The 17,602-nt window shown below is 43.8% G+C and overlaps 1 protein-coding gene across 1 annotated transcript; it reads left to right on the top strand.

Moving 5' to 3' along the window:
- The first annotated feature begins 10,937 nt into the window (after positions 1-10,937).
- Positions 10,938-17,360, top strand: amdhd2 (amidohydrolase domain containing 2). The gene is made up of 12 exons (XM_073494403.1): positions 10,938-11,241; positions 11,795-11,928; positions 12,055-12,191; positions 12,579-12,718; positions 12,852-12,906; positions 13,458-13,670; positions 13,834-13,922; positions 14,731-14,875; positions 15,531-15,638; positions 15,789-15,857; positions 15,957-16,058; positions 16,373-17,360. Exons 2-12 carry the CDS (start codon positions 11,846-11,848, stop codon positions 16,450-16,452), a joined length of 1,221 nt encoding a protein of 406 aa, XP_073350504.1. The 5' UTR covers positions 10,938-11,241; positions 11,795-11,845; the 3' UTR covers positions 16,453-17,360.
- Positions 17,361-17,602: the final 242 nt, after the last annotated feature.

Below are 17,602 nucleotides of genomic sequence, written 5' to 3' on the forward strand. Positions count from 1 at the left end.
ACAAAACGGACGCTGGTGAAGGATCTGCTGCGACTGGGACCGAAGCTTATCTCCAGGTCCATCCACAAAAACAAAGATGTGAAAAAGTGGACGGAGGAGAGACGGGGAATACATCTTTTTTATCACACAGCTAATGAAAGGCCTGTTGCCGGGGAAACGGCTGGTACCATTGTCATGTAGGGCCGGGGGGGGGGGGGGGATGGGTGAGGGTCTCTTACTGGTCTGACTGGAGCTGTGGGGATGATTAGGACTGTGGAGGGAGGCTGGATGGAGCCCCAGATTTATTACAGAGCTGCTGTTTGTGAAAGTTCACTTACCTTCGCAAAGAGAGGCTCCACTCCTGTCAGAAAAACAGATCCCAGGGTCTTTGAATCGGAAATACCCCCTGCTGCTGAGTGTGATGCTTCACTCGGCTCAACTTCACACATACAGAACTTTACACCAGATCCCGAACGTTCAGATCCTTTACTTTAAGTAAACGTCTCCACGATATAAATGTTGCCACTTTACGTTCCTGCAAACCTTGAATATGTTAAATTAGTACGTTTCATACGTATCATCAACACTTCTACAAAACATGTAAGATTACATTTATATGAGCTGGTTTACTGTCAGGAGGAGCAGGGGGTGGTGGTGCTGTGACAGTCAAGCCAGAGACCACTGTTCAAGACTGTGTTTCAACATTTGTAACAGTGAAACAACTGGACATTTTTAACGAGACCTTTGGAAATTTTTCAACCATGTTTGTGGCACAGAAACCAGATATTTAAACCAAAACCTGATCTTTTCCTAACCAGGTTGTTTTTTGTGCCTAAACCAAACCAGACTGTCAGCACGGCGTCGTCACAACATAAAACTGACAATTGAACATAAAGAAATGTAAAGTTGCAGCATATCCTTCGTTTTCGATTCTGGTGATTTGGTTGAAAAGTGCTAATGTCACAAACTGATTTGAAAAGGTGTTATTTATGTTGTTTTTTTCGAGCCAAAATCTTCAACGTAGCTGCAAATTAATTTGGGATCTGCAGACTTGGATTACAGCAGACAAGCTGTATGGAGCCATTTTATGTTTTTGGGTTGTTTTTCCGTTTGAAATCATCTCCAGCTGCTTCAGTTGTTCAGCAGAACGCTGCAACTCTGTTTTACTGTGAAGCTCCAGAAATGTTCTGTGGACTACGAGACTTCACCTGACTTTATATCATCAGGAGGAGATGATGACTGAGCCTGACTTTATATCATCAGGAGGAGATGATGGCTGAGCCTGACTTTATATCATCAGGAGGAGATGATGACTGAGCCTGACTTTATATCATCAGGAGGAGATGATGACTGAGCCTGACTTTATATCATCAGGAGGAGATGATGGCTGAGCCTGACTTTATATCATCAGGAGGAGATGATGGCTGAGCCTGACTTTATATCATCAGGAGGAGATGATGACTGAGCCTGACTTTATATCATCAGGAGGAGATGATGGCTGAGCCTGACTTTATATCATCAGGAGGAGATGATGGCTGAGCCTGACTTTATATCAGCATGGAGGGAGGAGATGATGACTGACTGTGAACTGTTCCTTTAAATCCGGCTCTGAAATGACCTCTGATACAAGCAGACACTTTAAGAATGTTTGATGGAGAGTTCAACAGGTTTAAAAACACTTATAAAGATCGTATCAATCAGCTGATGTAAACATTAACTTTGGTTTGTTTTTCTCTCCTGTATTTCCTGATGGGGATTTATGCTTTTATTCAGCACCACCATGTGTTTGAGGACGTCCTATTTTAGCGTATTTGTGTCTTTGTGTTGTGTCAGTATCCATCAAAATGCACTAAAACACACTGTTGACTATAAAATCATAAATATTCTGTCAGAGCCGTACGGACGCTGGTGTCGGGGTCAGGACAAAGACCTGTAGATCATTGTATGCAGGATGTTAAGGATGACGGTGGGTGTATGTTTGGGGAGTGTGTGTGTTTGCATGTTTGCCTCTGTGTGTGTGTTGCAGTGCAGGCTGATGCCCTCTTTGTCAGGAAGACACAGGCAGAGGGGTAATCCGACATCCATCACAGGCTTAGTGAGCAATACACACTCTGCGTAACAACCAGGAAACAATACCCGGGGAAACAGTGGGAGGGCTTCTTTATTCATTACGCAAGGCCGGGGGACGCTCTGAATGAGGCAGCAGAACACCAGCATGACAAAGCCAATTCTAGAGCGACCAGTAAAGCTCCACTGAGAGCTGGGAAAAACACTGGGACCCCGAGAGACACGACACTGAACGCCTCCTGAAGGGCTGATAGTGTATTTCTTGCTTGTTGCAGAGGACAGCTGGTACAGCAGGACTTATTGTGTGTTGATCTTTACAGACCTGTCTCCATCACATCTTTACACAGACCTGTCTCCACCACGTCTTTACACAGACCTGTCTCCACCACGTCTTTACACAGACCTGTCTCCACCACGTCTTTACACAGACCTGTCTCCATCACATCTTTACACAGACCTGTCTCCACCACATCTTTACACAGACCTGTCTCCATCACGTCTTTACACAGACCTGTCTCCTCCACATCTTTACAGAGACCTGTCTCCATCACGTCTTTACACAGACCTGTCTCCACCACATCTTTACACAGACCTGTCTCCATCACGTCTTTACACAGACCTGTCTCCTCCACATCTTTACAGAGACCTGTCTCCATCACGTCTTTACACAGACCTGTCTCCTCCACATCTTTACACAGACCTGTCTCCATCACGTCTTTACACAGACCTGTCTCCTCCACATCTTTACAGAGACCTGTCTCCATCACGTCTTTACACAGACCTGTCTCCTCCACGTCTTTACAGAGACCTGTCTCCATCACATCTTTACACAGACCTGTCTCCACCACGTCTTTACAGAGACCTGTCTCCATCACGTCTTTACAGAGACCTGTCTCCATCACGTCTTTACACAGACCTGTCTCCATCACGTCTTTACACAGACCTGTCTCCATCACGTCTTTACACAGACCTGTCTCCTCCACATCTTTACAGAGACCTGTCTCCATCACATCTTTACAGAGACCTGTCTCCACCACATCTTTACACAGACCTGTCTCCACCACATCTTCACAGAGACCTGTCTCCACCACATCTTTACACAGACCTGTCTCCACCACATCTTTACACAGACCTGTCTCCATCACATCTTTACACAGACCTGTCTCCATCACATCTTTACACAGACCTGTCTCCACCACATCTTTACACAGACCTAAAAAACTTAAGCTAACCTTAAGATATCTGGTTCTGTTGCCACAAAATTTCCTGTCGTCTCATTTAAATTATCCAGTAATTTCCATTTACAAATGTTGAAACACTGTCTTAAAAAAATGTTCTGTGTCTTGGCAGCCGTGTCATCAAACTGTAACGTGACTGCCATCTCCTCTCTACTTCTGACATGAAGGTCAGCTCATAAACATACAATGTGAACCTGATATGACACGTTTTGTCGAAATGTGAATACGACACGTATAAAACATGCAATTTCAACATATCTGTGGTTTGCAGAAACATTTAATGTCAACATTTTATTCTGGCGACTGGGCTGTTGATCCACAAGTTGTAACAGGAGACATGTCAGATTAATATTATGACTTTTAACGTAAAAACCACAAAACTTTAACCTCCAATTCACTGGTCTGGTAGATGAATACTTAACAGTAATGAGTTCCAGAGGACATTTATTTTTGTTCTTTATATTAATTTCGAGACGAACTGAAGGACAAAAACAATTCATGCTTCTGATGAAAGCTGCTGCAGACCGCTGGACTCCGACCCCCACCTGCAGCTGCAGACAGACTCTGGTCCTGACTGTGGTGATAAAACACGTCGCCATGTGAAATCACAAATCAGCCGGCTGCCATTAAACGGTCCGACTGCAGCAGACTGATAGCAGAGAGAGAAAGAGCGAGATGTTACAGAGCGCTGCCAGAAACATCCCGACTGTGAGCCGTTTGGGAATCGTCCTGGAGGGTCGCTCTCTCACTCTGTCCCACGTCCACTCTCATCAAGTCATTCTGTGGACGCTCTAAATGGAAACACAACAGAGACGCTGAGCAGCTCTTTGCTGGGGGTGCGAGGCTGCTCCGGTGAATGGGGTCAGCTTCTGACTGGTGCTGAGCAGCGAGGGGGTCTGAGGCTTGGACCGGGCCCGACCGGGTGTGTGTGCAGGAGGCCTTTGTCACTGTTGTCGCCACGGCAGCTCACCTATTGAGGGTAGAGTCTAAGATATGTAAAGCAGCAGCGTTTCAAAGCGTTCCCTCCGCTGTGGAACAAACAAAGAAATAAAGAAATCAAATTAAAGTTTGGAAAGGAGTGAGTAAAGAGAGGGAATAAGAGAGAAAGTATCCTCTGTGGTAAATGCTTATGCAGCGGGCCAAGCCGTGTGTTGGAATCCGATGAGTGTTGAGAAATGGAAAAAGAAAGGAATGATTAAAAGACGGAGCGAGGTGGAGGGAGGCTGCTATGCTCTTGTTTGCAAGGAGAGGTATTTTCAGTTCTCATTGAGCCGGTCCAAGTCCTGCAGGCGGCTTGGTGAGTCTCCCACCCAGCATTGAGAGGCAGGCCTGGGCATGCCCAGCCAAGGTCAAACCGTGGCCGCCAAGAACGCACACGGCTCAGCCCGCCCCCAGCAGCCACCGCTCGCTCTGTTTATGTTTGTTTTTGTCGGTGAGTTTCCCTCCTCAGGGATCGCCTCGGCGGCTCGGCCTCTCCAGAGGGTTCAGCAGCACGCAGCAGGTGTCAGGTGACTCTTCCTCCAGGACGACGTGTCCGAGGCGAAGAGCCGCCGCAGCACTCCATCACACTGTATATAGGCCATCGGTGTAAAGTCACCTGTTCCTGTTGAGTTATTTCAGGTGAGATGTCGTGTTTTTGCCTCGTCACTGCTCCGGAAGAGAACGAGCAGCTGTATTTGGAGGAAACAATGCTCATAGCTGGTGTGAAATGTCTCAGACAGGAGTGTAAGCTGAGAATCTGTTTGGTAACTGACTCTGGTATTTAGAGACCATTGTTCTGTCACTGCAGTGAGTCACTCACCTTTATGTTACCTGGACAGCAAAACACTGCAGAACCCTGGAAAACAACACAGAGGAAAAACATCTGACGAAAGCACAGACTGGTGAAACTTATAGTTTAATAAAGGTGTTAAAACCACGTGTTAGAAAAGCTAACACCTCCGATGGATCCCTGAACCTAAACAACTGATGAGGTCGACTGCAGGTGACTCCCAACACAACATACAGTCGATGAGCGAGCCTAAAACAACATGACATCTACAGCGGACGGGACCTTTATCATACGGTCGCAGTTGTGGTGACTTAAATCTGCCCGAAACAAGCACATGATGTTTTTTACACAAAGACAGAAAGAAGTTCATGTAGAACATTTGCTGAATTTACAAGAAGGAACAAATAAGTCAGAATCAGTCAGAGACAGAGTTTCACACAGTTTATAAAGTGTCTCCAACTCAACAACTCACTAAACTGACACATTTGTTAAGGGAGTCTGGGGACAAAGAAGTCGCCTATACTGGTTACTGTTTGGTGTATTTGTAAAATGTGACATGTTTAGCATCAATAAAATGTTTCTTCTTTCATAAATTGAGTGTAAATGGTGAAATCAGTGTAAACAGTGTGTTCAAACAGCTGCTAAATGTTGGCAGGTCAGACTTTAGCACTTTAGACACAGAAGCAGACAGGCTGGTGCAGCCATGCTGCCACAAACTGACACTTTTTACAAGGAAACACACAACTTACTGTTTTCATTTAATGCTGAATTTACAAGAAGGAGACAATGATTCAGAATCTGTCAGAGACAGAGTTTCACTACATTATAAAGTTTGTTTTGACTCAACAACTCTGAAAATCACTACATTTGTTAAGGGAGTCTGGTGATGTTGTGGTTACTGGTTCAAAAGTTGGATCAGTTCAAACAGCTGCTGACACTGGAGACCAAACTTCTTCTTCTTCTTCTACTTCTTCTTCTTCTTCTTCTTCTTCTTCTTCTTCTACTTCTTCTTCTTCTTCTTCTTCTTCTTCCTCTTCTTCTTCTTCTTCTTCTTCTTCTTCTTCTTCTTCTTCTTCTTCCTCTTAAGCATGACTGTGGACTCTCGTTCTGTTTTTCTTCTTCTATCTTTCCCCATTTTTCCCAAAATAAGGATGAAAACAGTGCTGGAGTTCCAGGTTTGGGGTTAATAGTTGATCTAATAACTTGTTTAGTCGGGGAATGATTGACTTCACAGGAGGGAAGAAAAACTGACGGTTTGAAACAGTCTCAGCTGCCAGAAAATGTTTCTCCACGACCAACCTGCAGACTTTAATCATCACACAGTCAGTATTATTGATTCACACTGTCCCTTCAGATCAGACCTCAGCTGTTTGTGTTTGTTCTGTTTGGATCGTTACAACCTGCTGCTTATTATAAAAGTTCATGTCTGAGCAGCGTCTCTATGAAATTTATGACACCTCCTCCTCCTCCTCCTCCTCCTCCTCTGTTCCTCGCAGCATCACTCTTGTCGTCTTTACAGCTGGGTGAGTCCGGGGGAGGCGGGACGCTGTGTTTGTGTGTGAGGAGCTCTTTACACCCCCCGCCAGGGATCAGACAAACACTTATTAACTGAGAGGAATGCAAACAGGCCGGAGCTGCTGCTGAGACGCAGGACGGTGGAGGGTGAGGGGTCGGGGTGGGAGGTAGGGGGGAGGATGTGAGGGTGAAGAAAGGGAAAGGAGAAAAAGGAGAAGACACCTCCCTCCTCCTCCTCCTCCTCCTCTCCTCCTTCTCCTAAACTTCTTGTAAACTCCCCACCCAGGAGATCCATCCAGAGTTTTCCAGAACAATGAGGCTCCAGCAGCAGACGAGGTCCAGTACGGAAGAAGATCAGGGCCACTGTGAACAGAACAAAACACTCATTGAGTTCTGACTTCTTTCTGAGAATTTACTCTTTTTTTCTTTGTTCTTTTCCCAGAACTCTGAAAGCGCAGAGAGACATAATCTGAGAATTATGAGAGAAAAGTCAGAATAAGAAAAAGACTGAAACAGAATTCTGACTTTAATCTCTAAATTCTAAAGAGAAAAGTCAGAACTCAGTGAGTGTTTGTTCTGTTTACGGTGGCGCTGATCGTCTTCTGTAGGTCCAGAGACGAGTCGGCTGTCCACCTCCTGACATGTGGACCCTGTTTATTTCAATCTGAGTTATTCTCTGAATAAATGTTTATCTTAAATGTTGATAACCTTGTTTTTCTTCAGATAAATAATAAAGATTAGCCTTTATTGATCAAACGAGACATTTTAAAGACGTCACTCTGAGCTCTCGGAAATGTAACTTCCTGTTTGAGTCTCTTTATCCAATTAGTCCTGATGTGAACGAGCGGAGGACGTGGATCAGTGCAGAGCAGCAGGTTCCTGTAGAGGAGGGAGGGTCTGTGTCAATGAGGACAGACGACAACAGATTGAGCAGATTAGTGAGTGTGAAGCTGCAGCAGTGAGAGGACGGCTGAGGCGTCGCTGCTCTCTCTCTGAGGCTCTGTTTGTTAATGGATTTGACTTTTCCTCAACGCTTCAGATCTGTTTGCAAACGATCCACAGCTCTCAGATGTCAGAGGACGTGAGGCGGCGTTTAGTGGGCCGTGGAGTGGGATGAGGAAGTATTCAGATCCTTTAACTAAAGATAATACGTAAGACTTCTGCATTAAAATGTCCCAGCTGTGTCTCATATTATCCTTAATCTTTCCAACAATGTTTAAACCAGAGAAATACACAAGTTTACTCAAGGTAACGACACTTGTCCCCTTCAAGTGAGGCCTCGAGCTGTTTGTAAAGACTTCGTGGGAGGAACAACATTTTTACAGTTGTAGAAAAACACATGAAAAATGTCGTCAGTGAATGTTTCATTGATACATTAAATTAGAGAGTATGTTCTAGACCTGCTCTAAATGAAAAGTGTCACGAGGAAGCTTTGTTCTGAATTGGCACTATAAATTAAAAATTATTGAGGTAATCAATTTTTAGGCTGCCAAGCCAGAGACCACTGTTCGAGACTGTGTTTCAACATTTCCAAAAGTGAAACCACTGAATAGTTTTGACGAGTTGTCAGGACATTTTGCAGCCGTGTTGAACAGATTATATAATTCAAGCCCCCAGACCCCAAACTGATCTGAAAAGATGTGATTTACACCCTCGATGTGGTGCATGCTAACAAAACCTCAACTGACTTTCCATCAGCGTGGAGGGAGGAGGTGATGACTCCATAAATCTGCTTAGAAATCCCTAAATAGACGCTCCTTACATGTGCAGAACTTGCCTTAGAAACATCATGTTTTTAAGTTTTTTCAGTGTCAAAGTAATCCAGTGATAGTTGTCTGTACACACAGGAATACACTGCAAACAGGAAGTGCTAACAGCTGATTCTGCAAGGTTTTAAAGGAGTTTTGAGGCATTTCTTTTGGGGTTTTTTTGGTTGTTTTTTACATTTTAAATCAAGTCTCCAGCTGCTTCAGTTGTTCAGCAGAACGCTGCGACGCTGTTTTACTGTGAAGCTCCAGAAATGTTCTGTGGACTATGAGACTTCACCTGACTTTGACTGAATTTAGATTTTTGAGTGAACTGTTCCTTTAGATGTGTGATGTTGGGCTGTATGAATAAAAATGTAAACTTTGAACTCTTCACTGTGTTCCTGGGTCGATCTCGTCTCTCTGATTCGTCCACATGTGAGCAGTATACGATGACCTTTCACCGTGACCTTGCTGGCAGTCGTCCCCTCGGTGTCTCAGCCTCTCGTCGTCCTCAGGGCTCGTTTTGCAAGTCAACAGTTCACATAAAGCAGAAGCACCCCGCCGCCCCTGGACCGAGCATACAAACGGCCGCTTTATTCAGTGCAGGATTAAGGAATCAGGGATCCTGAAAGGCCAGCGGACTCAGGAGTTAAGCGGCCGTGAATGAGATGTGGCGACTCCAAAACAAAGATACTGTGTCACTCACGCAGCACTGAGGGGAGCGCTGACGTCACGGCTCACAAAGGAGGCTGTAAAATACTGAACGCCACCAAACACTGCTGCGCTCAACTCAAATATTCACCAGAGCTGCTGCCAGCTCGCTCCTTTCAGTCCAAACAGAAAACCTTTGCAGTGTGACTCTACATTTTGATCCATATTGGGTAAAATATAGGCTCGTCTCCTCATGGGTGGCCCGGTTTGGCCACAGGACTCAGGACTGTGGACCCTCGTAGTGGTCTCCATGGGGATGAGCAGGACTTGGGGAGGTATCCGGCTTTACTGGAAACACGGTTTATTGTTGACTTTCAGGAATGGGGAGGGGGCTGCTGCCTCAGGAGGAGGGGAGGGAGGAGGGAAGGGAGGAGGAGGAGGAGGAGGAGGAGGAGGAGGAGGAGGAGGAGGAGGAGGAGGAGGAGAGGAGGAGTAGAGGGAGGAGGATGAAGAGGAAGAAGACGAGGAGGTGGAGGAGGAGTAGACGGAGTTTCCTTCCTGGTTGTGTGAACATCGTCTCAGCTGGTTCCTGCTCCCCTCACACGTCAGGTGAGACGAACTGAGGTGCTGCACACTAAACTTATAGTACAGATGTATCCGGATACTTTACTGAAATTAAAGTACCAAAATGTCCATTACAAGTAAAAATCCTGCATTCAAAACATCACTCTGTAAAAGTGCAGAAGTATTATCAGATAAATGGATCAAAGGTTAAAGAACCCAACAGCCATACTCGAGTGAAAGTAAAGATATCATGTTAAAGTCCCCCACATGAGTAGTACTTGAGTAAAAGTATTACTAAGTACAAATAAATAATACATACATTAACATGTATGTACAAACTGTGGCCAACCAATTATTAAGTATTTTAAAACAATCTTTGTTTTTATTTTTTTACCCGTCTGCCAAAATGTGCTTCTGATGCAGTAATCTGTAAAGTAACTAGTAACTAAAGTTATCCAATACATGTAGTGGAGTAAAAAGTTCAATATTTGTCTCAGAATTGTAGCAGAGTGGAAGTATAAAGTAGCAGAAAATGGATATACTCAAGTATAAGTACCTCAAAATTGTAAGTGCAGTATTTGAGTAAATGTACTTAGTTACATTCCAGACAATGCTGCTGTACTTCAGAGGAGAAGTCAAGTGATGTTTGTGACAAATGTTGTGTTTTAGCTCCCTCTGCTGGGACACACACACACACACACACACACACTCACACACACACTCTGTCTACAGCTCACTGTGCTGCCTTCAGGGTATCAGAAGTGAATCTGAAAAAAATCATTGTATTCAAAGGTAATCAATTAAATGTATAAAAATGTCAGCTAAAGTAAAGACATGAGCACCAGTCAGTCTGCAGAGCTTCATGTTTCATTTCATTCATTGAAAACTCAAAAATATTCAGTTTACTGTGAAATAAAACTCAAAAATCTACAAATTGAGGAAACTGGAACCAGCGAATATTTTACATTTTTGCTGAATTATTTTCTCTCAGTTAACTAACTGATAATTAACTATTAATACTAATCTAACTAACTAACTACTAATCAGTTGATCATTTTTTTTGGGGGGGGGGGGATACCTCAAATTCAGTCATTTCAGCTCTTAATGTGAATCTTTACTGGTTTTCTTCGTCTCTAATGACAGTGAATGAAACTTTTGGGGGATTTGAAGAAAACAAAACATTTAAATGTTCTTTTACTGAAGGCTGCTTTTAATAAAATCACTAGAAATATTTATTATATATTGTTATAATATTATTTCATGAGTGTATTTGCACGTGACATGTTGAGCCCACCTGAGTCTGTCTCTGTACCAGCTGCTTGTTGTTGTGATCAGCTGATCTGCAGCTCCGCTTCGTCACATGACATCCGTTTCCCCTGTTCCTGTCCGACGGACTCAGCTGAACTGGGGACAGAACCGACACCAGACAAGCACATTAACACTGGAAACACTAGTTTGGTTGTTTTTTTTGCCTGTTTCAAGCGAATTAGCTGAAGGTTAATACGGAATGTTCGCTCGCCGAACTCGGTTGAAAAACTCAGTAGTTTAATGTAGCTTAGCTCCTGTATCTTGTGGAAGAAGAGCGACCTGGTGACGGCTGGACAAGTTTAAACCTCACTTGAATAACGATTGTTTTCTGCTTTTACTGTATGCCGAATTGACAACTGGATTGTACAGATTCTCAGACGTCTGACGGCTTTCTCTCACAAGCTATGTAAATCAGATCAGAGCCGAGGAAGTCTAAAATTGAGTCTTTTCTAGATGGATTTTCGCATTCTGCATTTTCGCGCAGAGAACGAACCAGACCCAGAAAGAATCGTGTCTTAAAGTAAAAGTGAACGTGGACAGGATTTCTAAAAAGCAGATTAATGCCTATGTGTTTCTTGGAACAACAATAAAAACCGCCATTGGAGCATGAAGAAGATCAGAGGTCAAAGTCAGCAGCTGCACCTTCACTGATAACAGATCACAGATCAGGTTTAACACTGCTGCATCGCTCCCTGACACTTCACATCCAGTGAAAGAAGGAAATAAAAAGGAAAGTACACAAAAATTACTTTCATGTTCTTGTCCTGCTGAGCTGCTCAATAAAGAGATTTATTGCACATTTCTTAAGTAACAAGAGATAAAAGTCCTGCAAGTGTGTAAGGATTATCTGCTAAATGTGCTCAAAGTATGAAAGTGTTCCCCGTCAGTGTCCTCATATCTTTTCCTGTTTCTGTAGCACAGAGGAGCGTTTGATTTACTCTGCTGTGTCTCCCAGTCGTCTGAAGCAGAGTGGACTGTCTCCACCCGCCTGCTGAGGGACAAACATGCCGTCCAACAAATCAGTGTCAGACGCTCCCATCACTCAGTTCATCAACTGCAGGATACTGAGAGAGCACCGGCTGCAGAGGTGACACACACCTCACCTGCTCACACACACCTCACCTGCTCACACACACCTCAGGTTAACACAGAGCAGGCAGTGACTGTGTGTGTGTGTGTGTGTGTGTGTGTGTGTGTGTGTGTGTGTGTGCAGAGAGGACCTGTGGGTGCGTGAGGGGAGGATTTTAGATCCAGAGAAGCTGTTCTTTGATGAGCAGGGCTACGCCGACAAACGTGTGGACTGTGAAGGCAGCATCATCGCCCCGGGCTTTATAGACGTTCAGATCAATGGTAACACACACACACACGCACACACGCACACACACACAGTCGGACTCAGCATGTTGATGAGGAGCTTCTCTGCAGTTCATCTGCCACCATCATGTCATGCTGTTTTTCAGGGTTCTGGTTCATTCTCTGTGTGAAAATACACAATGCCAAACTCCATCCAGAAAAGACTCAATTTAGGACTTCATTAGCTCTGATCTGATTTACATGCCTTGTGAGAGAAAAACAAATGATCAGATCACCAAGATTTTATAAAAATGTATAGAGATGATTATCAAATGTACCTAAAGCCAAATACTCAGCAGGTCAAGTCTCACAAATGTGGATATTTGTGACGGTCGTTGAGAGAATAATTGGCAGAGTAATCATCAGCGTGTCGTCTCCCTCCAGGTGGATACGGCATCGACTTCTCTCAGGCCTGCGAGGACGTCTGCAGCGGAGTTTCCTTTGTAGCCAAAAAGATCCTGGAGCACGGCGTGACGTCTTTCTGTCCCACGCTGGTCACGTCTCCTCCGGCTGTTTACCACAAGGTGCCGCCAACACTTCGGCTTCATGATATCCAGCTTTTTCAGAGTATTGCTGACAGAATTATTGACTTGTTTCAGAAGGATGTTCTTGTTTTTGTCTAACTGAGCTGCATCGTAATCAAACTGTGTGTTTCAGGTTCTGCCTCAGGTCAAAGTTCACAATGGAGGATCTCATGGAGCTGGAGTTCTTGGTAAGACGTCGGTGCTGCACCAAAGCTCCTCAATAAAAATCAAGTTTAAATCCAGCTTTTAGAGTATGTCTACATTAAAGGTGTCAATATGCTAAATCCTGTTGCTAAATCCACCAGACTCCATTTACAGAAACAGTAATTTAACATCCTGAAACAGAGTTTTGTCAGTTCTGGTGTTTTTTGTAACGTTTTGTGCTTTTGGGCACAACTTTCGCCAGAGAGGTTATATTGGCGTGACATTTGGTGTGTGAGCGTGACACAAGATTCGTCCACAAGTCCTGCTTAATTAAAAAAATAACTGGTGTTATTTAATATTTTTAAAACTGTCAAAAAAATCCCATGAAAACACCAAAACCAACAACGCGGCTGTCCGTCTCTCAACACTTCCTGTAGCTCTCAGCTCCAAGCCCATTGGTTGCTACTAACGACGTAAACCTTTAAAAACGCCTCACAAATATAAAGTTTCATGTAGATTTCATCACACAGGCAGGAGGAGATTATCATCAGACTAATCTGAGATAATATTCTGCTCTTTGGCCGTCGCTCTGCAGGTTTCCATCTGGAGGGTCCGTTCATCAGTCTGGAGAAGAAAGGCGCTCACCCCGCACAGTTTCTCCGACCCTTTCAGTCTGGAGGCATCGACGACCTCATGGAGGCCTACGGCAGCCTGGACAACGTTGCCATGGTGACGCTGGCTCCTGAGCTGGCCAACAGCCAATCAGTGGTGAGGGAGCTCTCCCAGAGAGGCATCACTGTGTCTTTAGGTGAGCATCGTTTACTCAGTCACATCCACTGTGATACAAACGTGGGACTGATGCGGCTTCTTTTACACCTTAAATGTAATAAAAACACAATGCAGTTTGGTGCGTTTGTGTGACCACCTCTGACTCTGTTAACGGGATCTTCGTGCCCGTTTTCCTCATGTAGGTCACTCTGTGGCCAACCTGTCGCAGGCTGAGGACGCTGTTAAACACGGAGCCTCCTTCATCACTCACCTGTTCAACGCCATGCTGCCTGTGAGTCCTCATCCTCGTTCAAACCCTTTATCTATCTAATGTCACTGCATGATCGGAAAAATGGTCATAAATGTTGTACTGTATGCTCCAAATCATTCAACTATTTCTTATTATGTCCACGCCCAGCAGCTTCATGTTGGGGTCCACCTGACAGTTCACTATACAGCCATATTCACTGTCTTTTTAGCTCTGGTTAATAATAATAATAATAATAATAATAATAATAATAATAATAATAACTATTTACAAAGCACCTTTTGGCAGACAAATAGAAAGCAGGACATTCAGGAAGATAATATAACAGAAACAAGCCAGGACGAAGAAGAAATTAAAACAGACATGACATGAGATCAATTTGACTTGATTTAGATTAAAAAAATGAGAAGAGTGAAAAGAATAAAAGGATTGAAAGACTAGAAAAGATGTCTTCACATAAAAGCGAGTCTATAAAAGAAGTGTGGCCCCGACAGTAACACCTGTCACCTGTAGACTGAAGCCTTTGGGACAGAGGGGGGGGGTCTAAGGCTTTGAACAGGCTCATATGTGATCAACATTTCTGCTATTATTCTTGAGGCCAGACCCAGACGAGCTTTAAAAGTGATCAGTGAAATCTTAATCAGCGAGCGGAGGGAAGGTTTATTTTGTTTTACGTCACAAAGGAGTCAGAGCGGTCGGGTCGAGTGCAGGAACGACCTTTTCCAGGTCAAACTGTGACAGCAGCGGTTTGATTGACTTCAGACTTGTTCGGTCTTCTTGGTAAACTAACAGCTTCTTCTTCTGTCCTCTCCTGTGTTGTGTTGTGGTCCAGTTCCACCATCGGGACCCGGGTATAGTGGGTCTGCTGACCAGCGACCAGGTTCCTGCAGGCAGGACGGTCTACTATGGAATGATCGCTGATGGGATCCACACCAACCCTGCAGCCCTGCGAATCGCTCACAGAGCTCATCCATCAGGTCAGTGAAGGTGGTCTTCACAAATCATTAGTTGTATTGTTATTATTAAGTTTTATTAAAAACCTGTGATGGGTTGAAAGGCTGGGAGTCACTTTTTATTTCAGTCAATCACTTTTTGTTTCTTCTGTGAAAATGTTTCACACAGACGTGGGGTTAAAGTGCCTGATGACACGAGGTCGTCAGGCACTCTGGTCCAATATGTTTGAAATATTCACATCAGTTTTTCCTTCAGCGTGCCCTGCTCGCCCCCGAGCTCTTCACGTCTTAGACTGTGGTGTATTAATGATCCACTCTGGGCTCAAAATCAGCTGACGTGACTGTGTTGTTTGTCGCACTGTGTGTACAGTTGGTGTTCCCAGCTGACGACGAGCTCTTTTTACAGACCAGTACACCCAGTAAGACATTACAGCGAGTGTAACAGCTGGTATTCTCTTTGTTCAGGCTTGGAGTGTTTAGGGAGGCCTGAAAAATAGAACAGGACGTCTTTCACCATCTCTATCTCCCCAAACCCTCCTTCAGTTTGTCTCCACTGAATTGACATGATGACGCACAATGTGAAACAGTCGGATACAGTTTTTCTCTTAAACACCTGCAGAGTCGCTCTGTAGATGAAGAGAAAGATTAAATCTGGTCTTGTATTTGTTTGTCCCTTCAGGTTTGGTGTTGGTGACGGATGCGATCACCGCGATGGGTCTCCCTCCAGGTCGTCACACTCTGGGTCAGCAGGTCATTGAGATCCAGGGACTCCACGCCTACGTAGCAGGTCTCTGATCAGTGTTTACGTCTATCAATACGTCTTTTATTGGCAATCAAACAATTTTGGTTTGAAAGAAGAAACACAAATATAGCTATAGCCATATTTTTATTAGCCCTGCATGTTCTGAACTTTACTTCATCTCACTCTCTCTCTCAGGCACTACGACGCTCTGCGGCAGCATAGCCACCATGGATATGTGTGTACGGCACTTCAAACAGGCCTCAGGTGAGGACAATATAATTTGTTTTTTTATATAAAAACTCTTCTTTTTCTTAATATCCTTTTTCGTGTCTATCCTTGTGTGTTGCATGTGTGTGTTGACAGGCTGCAGTGTGGAGGAAGCTCTGGAAGCAGCGTCACTCCACCCCGCTCAGCTGCTGGGTGTCAGCAACAAGAAGGGAAACCTGGACTACGGCTCAGACGCAGGTCAGGATACGCTCACTTGAAAAAGAGTTACTGTGACTGACTGGAGATTCAAACTTCTACAAATAACATTCAACTCACTTGACTGATCAGCTGATTCCACTGAGGAAGAAGAAGACGAAGAAGAAGAAGATGAGGAAGAGTTTAATTCTGAGTTTAATTGGCGGTTGTCAAAAAGCTGATTCTGCATCCTGGTTTTTGTACTTTTTCTGTTTTGTGACATTTCAAAAGTTCACTGCATGTTTGCTCAACAAAAAACAACGAGTGATATCTGTCAAATACTGATTATGTTTATTGTGTGTGTGGCTGTCTTGCAGACCTCGTGTTGCTCGATGATGCCCTCAACATCAAAGCCACCTATATATCTGGAGAGGAGGTCTGGAGAAAAGGACCATAGAAGAAGAAGCCTGCAGATGGAAACTGACCCGCGGTGCCTTCAGGGGACGCTGTTCACCACAGAACCACAAATCTGTTGAATGTTTTAATTCATCAGAACACACAGTGAACTTTATCTTCATCTAAACAAATTGGATGGATTCATCCTTAAATTCAGTGCAGAAACTCACCCAGAGGATGATATCTGGTGACTTTTCTTCTAGTCCTGCAAAAAAGTCAAAACTTCCATTTGTCAAGACACATCTAAAATCTCCTTAAATACAGTGAATGACTGCAACTCCCATGAGCCTCAGCTGTACCACCAAAAAGAGTCACTTTATGTTCAAAGTGCAACTTCAGCTGATGAAAGCTGACTGAAGTTTGATGTACAGCTGAGTCAGCTCATTCAGACGGATGGGTGATAAAATATTTACCCTCCATCGTCGACATAAATCCTGTCTGAGTGGAGTTCAGATGTCCTAAAAAGGCCACCGTACGGAGGGTTAAAAACGTGTCATGTTTCTGGAGATGATTACAACCAGTGTGGCTACAGGTTTGTAGTCTTGTTTACTTCACTGACGGCGAGTACTTTGATTATCAATAAAAATACCTATTTTTTTAGTTTAAAGTCGCTTTAAATCAAATAACAGCGATCGAGTTCTGAATCGGACTGCTTGCACTCTTATCTAAATTTTGTTGAAGCTGGGAAAATGACAAATTAAGGGTTTTATAAATGCTTAAGCACTTACTACAAACGACAATTTTTTCTAAGCCTGCGTTCAGATGGTTTACTGTGTGTTTTAATCACATTTATATAAGTGGACATGATGAAACATTTTGGTATTAAACGAGATAAATCAACTTTCAGAATGTTTTTATGTAACATGATTGTTCCTCTTCCAAGCAATAATATTCACTTTTGTGACATCATCTGTTGTTTGGCTTTATGTTTTCACGTATCACACAAGTGTTTTTACATGATTTTGCCTGTTTATTACACTTTATTCACCGTACAAGTCATAAATATGGGAAATTCAGTCCTTTTTGGAGAGAAAAAGCCAGAAAGACAATGATTTTAAGAAAGGCGTCACGAGGCAAAGGGCTGCTTAAAAGCATCGCTGTTATTTTTTATGATGACGGCCATTTTACATTTCTGACGTTTAATAGACAAA

The sequence above is a fragment of the Pagrus major genome, chromosome 23 (genome assembly GCF_040436345.1).
Source record: "Pagrus major chromosome 23, Pma_NU_1.0".
Classification (NCBI taxonomy): Eukaryota; Metazoa; Chordata; class Actinopteri; order Spariformes; family Sparidae; genus Pagrus; species Pagrus major.